Source organism: Corylus avellana, chromosome ca11 (genome assembly GCF_901000735.1).
Source record: "Corylus avellana chromosome ca11, CavTom2PMs-1.0".
NCBI lineage: Eukaryota > Viridiplantae > Streptophyta > Magnoliopsida > Fagales > Betulaceae > Corylus > Corylus avellana.
The window spans coordinates 7,927,255-7,935,662 of NC_081551.1; the positions used below are offsets into that span (position 1 = coordinate 7,927,255).

At 35.9% G+C, this 8,408-nt stretch overlaps 1 protein-coding gene across 1 annotated transcript; it reads right to left on the reverse strand.

Moving 5' to 3' along the window:
- Positions 1 to 3,148: 3,148 nt before the first annotated feature.
- LOC132164999 (uncharacterized) lies at positions 3,149 to 7,990 on the reverse strand. The gene is made up of 5 exons (XM_059575514.1): positions 7,868 to 7,990; positions 7,553 to 7,622; positions 6,815 to 7,124; positions 6,589 to 6,643; positions 3,149 to 3,448 (listed from the first exon to the last, which is right to left on the reverse strand). The coding sequence occupies exons 1-5, from the start codon at positions 7,988 to 7,990 to the stop codon at positions 3,374 to 3,376; spliced, it is 633 nt and encodes a 210-aa protein (XP_059431497.1). The 3' UTR covers positions 3,149 to 3,373.
- Positions 7,991 to 8,408: the final 418 nt, after the last annotated feature.

The following is an 8,408-nucleotide window of genomic DNA, read 5'->3' on the forward strand; positions in this document are numbered from 1 at the left end:
TTCTCAGTTCTTTCCCATTTTTTAATTGATTAAAAAATAAAAATAAAAATAAAAATTACAGAACATTACCCGCAACTTCTTCATCATTTAAATGAATCATTTCATTTAAAGATCAAAACTATTTTTTACTTTCCTATATTAAAATACACTTCAATAGTTTCCCTTAAATCATTAAAATATATATATATATATATATATATATATATATGAGAGAAGAGAGTAGAGAAGAGAGAGAAACATTTTTTTATTTTATTTTAATAATTATAAGGATTGCAATAGTGAAATTTTATATTTTGAGTTTTACTGTAGAGATTCTTATGGTTGAAGCTCATTTAGAGAGTTTGTTGTGGGACATTAATTGCGATTTTTTAGACATATTTCCTACAGATAGGAGACTCTCTTATGGAGAGTCTACTGAAAATGCTCTTATATGGCATAATCTCTCATAATAAGAGGTACGTGCATGAAAATAATTTTTTTTGTTTTTTTTTTTTTTCACTAAAAGATTTATTTCATATTAGATAAAATGATAATATATAGAATTCCGGCCTAATAAAATGATGGTAGAAGGAGGCACCGTAGTAATTAAGGAAGCGTGATTTTTGTTTAACTTAAAAGCAATCTTTATGTGCCAAATTTGAATAATTACGCATTACTCTTTCTGTGTTGCACGAAGACAAAGAGACAAGTATGAGACAGTAAAAAGTAAAAAGTAAAAACTAATCGTTGGAGAAGGTTAAAATTGATTTGTATTATTTTAATTACGTTGTTTAAATTTGAAATTTGAAAGTAATAAAGGTTGGCCCTGGAGAGGTAAACGTTGAGAACAGGAGAGAGCACTGTGCTCTGCCCACTTTGAGTACGGAATATGGATGGATGAATGATGATGTTATCATGTTGGAGTGTTGGAATCCCCAAATGGATGGATTCCTTTTTATTGTCTTAAGATATATTATTATACTATTCTTTAATTTTTTTTTTAATTTTTTAATTTTATAATTTGAATTCAGCCGTATTTTTTTTTTTTTTTTTTAAAAAAAATTATTTATTATCTTCTCTTTTATGTTGGGATGTGAGGGACGTTGAGGTGGAGACCGATATAGCCTGCTATTTAAGACCTAGACAGAGGAATCTTCAATTCTTCATCCTCCCTCTTTTCCGGCTCTCTCCCTCTCTCTTTCTTTCATATAATACTTGAAAGTCAAATAAATGAATGCAAAAAGATTTTCAAACTGATGTGTGAGTGGCAAGCGATGGGCAGTGATATACTGAATACCCGGCATGCATCACGGCTGATGCACGCCGAGCATAACTTTTTTTTATTATTATTTTATTATTTTAATTTCAAAAAAAAAAAAAAAAAAAATTATGCCTGACGTGCACTCGACAAGCGATTGAGAGAAAATTATATTTTTTTGAGAGAAAATTATATTTTTTTAGTTTAAAAATCCTTGTCACGTTAGTTTATAATTTTTTCTAAGTTTATTTGTTTAGTTCCTTAGCATTTCTCTCTCTCATTGTCTTGGTTCTAAACAAGCAAGTGATTTTTCAACTTTGGTTCTTTTTTAGATAGCCCATACTATCGAATAAAATTTAGACACATCATTCAAATTTAGACACGTCAACTTCAAATACAAAATAAAATAAACCCAAAAACACTAGATTAGCCCATCCAAGCTAGATGGCCAATGGGTTTCAAATTTGATTAATATGTGTGATCATGTGTTTTCCAAATTTGTTGTTCCATCCTTATGTGGTGGGCTATTACTTAATGGGGATAAGGACCTGGTTTACACCGGGTCTTTTTCTTAATTGAAGTTAAACTCTCTTTTTTAACCTTGCAATTTTCGTATTATTTACACATTTCTTCACAGAAATTGGTGATCATATATAGTTGGCAAACGGAATATATATATATATATGAGGGGATGAAAAAGAGGTAATTGGTCCGTTTGAAAAACTCAAATTAAGCCAAAAATTGTTAATGTCTCCACTAATCACAAAAATATTTTTAATAAAATAACAATTTTTTTTTTTTTTTTTTTTTATATTGATAGTAGCCAAACCAGCCTTCAAGGTTCGGATCAGCTACTCCCAAAACTCTTATGGGTGACGTAAAAAATCTAAACAGTGGGGAGTAGCTCGATCACCATATATGAGTTTTGAAGTGGCCAATTCACCTCTAAGCGTTTGTTTCGAATGACTTGGTTACTACTGAAACTCATAAGGGGTGACTAAGCTACCCTCGGCCAATTGAATTGTAGTAGTTTGAAGTGGCCAATTAGATTTGCAGGATCGTTGCACTAGTGGCCACCGCTAGAACTAGCGTGGCGGCTACGTGTTGCCATCAATCACACGAGGTGACCTTGCAGCCGATGCAAGCTCATAATGCCCACATCTGGTCGCCTGATATGCATGGGGACAAATGAAGGACTATTAGACCCATGTGGCTCCAAGTCTGTGGGACCACTGCAGGGCTATCTAGTCTTTTTGGCAGCAAAGGCCATTTGGCTAGTCTTTTTGGCCTGAAACCTGGTTTATCCAACTGTCAAGCATGTTTTCTGAGTTCTTTTAGTCAAAACCAATTTTGGTGTATTCAACCATTGGCTCATGGCTGAACTTATTCTTTTCACAATATGGAAAGCCGACTTTCAAAATTGTTAATGTAAATAAGATTGCAAATTGATATAAAATGCATCTATATCCACTTACAAATCTCACGCTCACAATAGAGGTATCAATTCGTGTTCGCATATTAGATTTAGATCGTATAGAGATGTGTATAAAATTATATGTCAACTTTAACTATATCCATTTAATTAAATGAGTAAAACCTCTTAACTCTGACACACTAATTTCGTCTTGAGTCCATGTTAAGTTCTCTGGTCGCGCTAAAAATTGCTAGTCCTAATATCTCATGTTACGTTCAAGGCGTGTCGTGTTGAAGCATGAGTATAAAACTGTATAGGTCAATCCTAACTCAACCAATTTAATTAAACGGGTCAGACCTTTAAATTTTAACTTACTAATTTTGTATTGAGCTTGCAAGCTGTGTTACAAATTGCCAACCCTACCTCAAAATGGTTGAACTGAGAGCTCATTATCGAGAAGAAAAATGGTTTCAAGATAATTGCTTTGTTTTTTTTCTTTTTTTTCTTTTTTCTTCCTCCTCATATAAGTAGTGTTTAATAATTATAACATCTAGGATAGAGTCAGCAGTCAATAATTATAAGAAATGGAGCTTGGACATTACTTATTATGAAAAGGCATATAACTTAATATAAATATAAATTATACAATTGCTGCTCCAAAGGTAAAGCTAACCTGTTATGAAACGGAGCGTCTTAAGGCATTTGAACCAAAAACTGACTAGTTAAGCTGGGGAGAGAGCACTAGACAGCGACCTGTATGCATTAGCACACACTTTGAATTTCTCTTCGGCCATTACCTGCAATATACATTGATTTCTTCTAAGACTTCAAAACAAAAACCACAAACAAATGCATAAAAGGCATTAAAAAAACAAGTAAAATCACTTAGGCCAGGGGGGGTCCTTGGGATGTCAATGGTGGCCTCCTTCCCTAACCTTGTATTTCTTGTGCAGTAGCCTATCTTCTCACGACAATTTTTTCACCTCCTTCAATGATTTTTCACGTTTAACTCACCTATACTGTGAGAGAGAGAGAGAGAGAGAGAGAGAGAGAGAGGATATAGACAGGGAACATAGTACTTTGGTTGAACACTACAACTTGGAGGGCCACTAGATTTTACAACTATATATATATATATATATATATATACTTGCTAGCAAATGTAACTGTTGTAATAGACCACAAGCGAAGACTTGATCACTTGTTTATTTACAGCGACTTGGCATCTTTTGATTGGAACAAAGTGAGCAGTATCTTCGGGCTTAATCTTGTGAGTAATGAAGGAATTTGTAGCATTTTTTTTACAAAAATCCTATCTTCCTATAAATCAGGTTGGCCATGTGATCAGCTCCAATTCACTTATCTACTGCATCGGGGCAATCATTTAGGCTTGGCTGGATAGCTTTTTTATAGAAAAAAAAAAACCGGATGGCTTGGGTCTTTCTGAGGTCAGAAGGATGAAAAATAGTGTAAATGAGCTCATTTAATACTAAATTTACGTTCAAGTTCAGTTTATTTAACAAATAAATTGAAATCAAGTTGAGTTTATATGAGTTGAGTTCAAATTGTTTATGAAAAGCTCAAAATTTTTTGCAACCCTACTTACCGCAGTACTCGCATAATATAAGGTTAGGCCTAGGGCTATAATCAAGTCGAGTCAAGCCAAGTATTGGCTTTCCGAACTCAGCTTGAAAAACATATACATAGGCTCGAGCATGGCTGAGCTCGAATCGAGCGTTTGGAACATATTCAAACTTTGCTCGACAAAAATCAACCAAGTTCATCATCAACTCAAGCTCAGCTCATTTAATTAAACAAGCAAAGCTCGAGCTTGAGTTAGATTTCAATTTTTTTACCAGGCAATGAGAATTGACTGAGAACTCAAACCGCTTTACTAATTGACCGCTTCATACTTAGTTCATTAAGGTTAGGGATGGATAGAACCAATCAGAAGTGTAAATCGAGCAAGTGAAGCTGAGAAACAGACCGCAGCACGACTAGGACTCAAGTTAGAGGAGTTTTGAGTGTGAGCTACCAGCCTCAAATTTATTTTCCCTGCTAAAGATAGTTAGATTATTTGAAAAAGCAAATAAGAAATCGGGCAAGCATTTCTGCTAATTTTGACTCCATGAATAGAACCCTTATTTTCTTCCCTCATTATTATGCGAGTTAGCACCTCCATGCGTTAATATTAATTCTATACTAAAAAGTGCTAGTGTGTATATACTAACATATACATATATTACACCCATTACATACACTAGCACATTTTAATTGTATATATGTATATGTATATGTTAGTAGTATGTTATTGTATACACCAACATATATATATATATATATATAATGTGTGTGTACACACACACATGTATATCTTAACAAGCCAAGTCGAGTTTATACAAGCATTGCTCACGAGCTTAAACTGAGCTGAGCAGAGTTCATTTGAGCTTAGCTCGTTTAATCTTTGAGTTATAATTACTGTTCGAGCTTGACTCGTTTATTAAATAAACTGAGCTTGAGTAAAAGCTTATACGAGTTGAGCTTGAGCTATTCATGAACAACTCGGTTCATTTACAGCCCTAGTTAGGCCTTAGGCCACTCCAATCCTTGGCAACCCCCAATTCCTTGGTGAAGTTTGATCTCAAGTGTTTGCCGAGCCACCAAGAGATTTTACTAAGCAAAGATACAGTGGTATAGGTAGAATGTGTTGGTACAGAAAATAGAGATGTGTTAGGTTTTAGGTTAGTTAATTCGGTGTCCAAAAGTGTATTCTTTTCTCGTTTGAAGTTTTGTTTGCAAGAGCGTTCGCTGGCGTCCGAACGTGATGTGTTCCATAGTAAAACCCGAGAGCTTCATTCAATGGGCGTTCGTTCGCTGGGCCGTTCGAACAGTAGTTGCCCCTAGTGAATCCAGAGAGCTCCATTCGCAAGGCCATTCGTTGAGGGTTCGGATGAGTGGTATCAATAGAAGTTTAACCTAGCCACGTCCGAACGGGTATCAAGTCCGTCTGAACGGAAGCTGTCCGTTACCGCATTAGGGCTTACCAACTTCAGCTTTGATTTCTATAAAATCCTAGTTCTGTTCGAACGAGGCCGTCTGCCGTCCGAATGTTACTACGGATTTTCCATAATAAGGTTTTCTACTTCAACAAGGAAACCTATTTCTCAGTGCCTATATATAAGACTATAGAGCACAATTTTTTCAAGCAACTGAGAGGTAAAATTCTATATTGTGCTAAAAGAGGATTATCAGTATTCAAAGCTTCAAAGCCATGTTCTCTTAAAGTGTTGCGGTATTTGAAAAATCAATTTGTTCATCAACAATAAGAAGTATATTGGAGGATCTGGTAAAGGAGAATCACTTCAAGAAGGTTGTCGAGCTAGGAAGACAAGCGGGAAGCTTATTGATTTTATAGAGCCTTGGAGTTGCAAAGGATTGTAAATGTCATTGTGTAATCTGGATTTTCTTTTAGTGATTTACTGGGTTTTGCTGCCCTGGAGAGGTTTTACTTTTAGAAAAATTTCTAAAAGGTTTCCTTTTCATTACCAAAATATTTGTGTTTCTGTAATTTACTGCTTTACATATTTTGGTGATTGATTGTTGCATGCTTCTTATTTTTAATTCCGCATTATTTTTGTTAAACACCTACTCATCCCCCTCTAGGCGTATTTTGGAGACTAGTTTATATTTTCAAAATGGAATCAAATCGATCCCTTAATGCCTTTCTAGATATTCCTCGATATCTCAGCAGATAATCAGAACTGTATATGGGTTCAAATCCTGCTTATGGGGCAATACATGCCAAGAGGATCGAAGAAGGAATGTGCATAAGAATATATAACTAACCCACTTCAGCTGAACACATAATCTTTTAGCAGTAGACATGCAAGAAGTTTAAGTAGAAGATTAAGCAGAGACCAGAAACCTAAACACTTACCTGTGAAGGGCCTTGATGTTTGTCAGGATGCCATTTTAAAGCTGATAAGCGGAAACTGCAAGGAGAACAGCGCCAAAAAATGATGTAACGGTAGAGAAACTAGAAGATTTATCTATGTACATTAATATACCATGAAATTTATATATAAGTTTCTGTCACTCAACGTTGTTTCATTGTCAAGTTCATGCTAAAAAGAGCATAAAAGAACTAGAGTCTAGAGACTTACGCATTTTTAACATCTTCTATCTTCAAAGGGCCTGTTGGAGGCAGACCAAGTATAGTTCTATCAGAGCGTGATCCTACAGCACATGAATCTTCATCAGACTCAGCTTCACTCTGAGTTTCCCATCTTTTAGCTCTACTGTTTTTCCAGCTTGAACGCTCTCTCCACTCAAATCCAGATGTTGAATTCTGGAAAGAAGATTCCTGCCATGACTTAAAAGTCCATGTATACCATTTGTTCCCAAATGTTGCCTTAAAGATTGGCTCCGGATCATCATCGAAGTCCTCAGAAATACTCTTTTTTCTCAACTTACCTAAAAATGTTATATAAGGGGAAGCATTAGTGACAGGACAACATAAAGGTAAAGAATCATAACTGTTTGTGTCGATTAAGCAGCCTGAGCTTTTAAATTCTTTTTTCTTTTTTGGATAGGTAATGTCAGTTCATAAATAAGCGCAAAGGGGCGCAACCCAAGTACATAAGAAGTATACAATAGGGCCCAAGTATACAAAAGCTTTTAAGCTAAGAATAAAGCACATAAATCTAAAAATTCAGCAAGTGTTAACACTTGCGACGAATACCACATTACTCTCCACGAGTAAAGTGTTTGGAGTACCATTTTCTTCAATTCAATGAGTCCAAGTTCACGGTCCTCAAAGCTCCGTGCATTCATTTCTCTTCATAGACACCACATAACACACAAAGGAACCATTCTCCAAATTTGCAAAACTGTACGGTTACCCCTTTGTCCCCTCCAACTTCCCAAATAGTCCTTCATCCTATCCGGCATCACCCATGTAACACCAAACAACTAAAGGACCATGCTCCATACCTCAATAGCAACCTCACAATGCAAGAATAAGTGATCAATTGATTCTCCATTGTGTTATACATACAACACCACTCCGTCACTATAATGTTCTTCTTACGTAAATTATCCAATGTTAATATTTTCCCCAACACCGCCGTCCACACAAAAAAAACCACTCTCGGAGGAGCTTTACTCTTCCAAATACTCTTCCAAGGACAAATAATTGGTGCCGGATTAACCATTACCTGATAATAGGACTTCACTTCAAAATTCTTCCTCTTCAAGGGGATCCAACAAATTTTATCCACACTACCCTGCCTAATCTGTTGGAAATACAGTAACTCGAAAAATTGTGAAACCACTTCCATTTCCCAGTCATGAACAGGTCGAGAAAACGTAACATTTCAATGAATAACACCATGTGCCATATCCATATTCTCCCCCACCCATGCCTCCTTTGCGCATGAAATAGAGAACAAGGCTGGAAAAAGAATCTTCAATGGTAACTCCCCACACTAAACATCATGCCAAAACAACACTCTAGAATCATCTCCTACCTCAAATCACACATGCTAGTTAAAATTATCCCACCCCCTCCGAATACATTTCCACACTCCCACCCCATAGGATCCCCCTACTTCCTTGGAACACCAACCACCCCTCCTCATATCATATTTAACTGCCACCAAATTCCTCCACCAAGCATCTCCATCAATGTCAAACCTCTACAACCATTTGCCTAACAAAGCTCGATTGAACTGAATCAAATTCCTTACCCCTAATCCC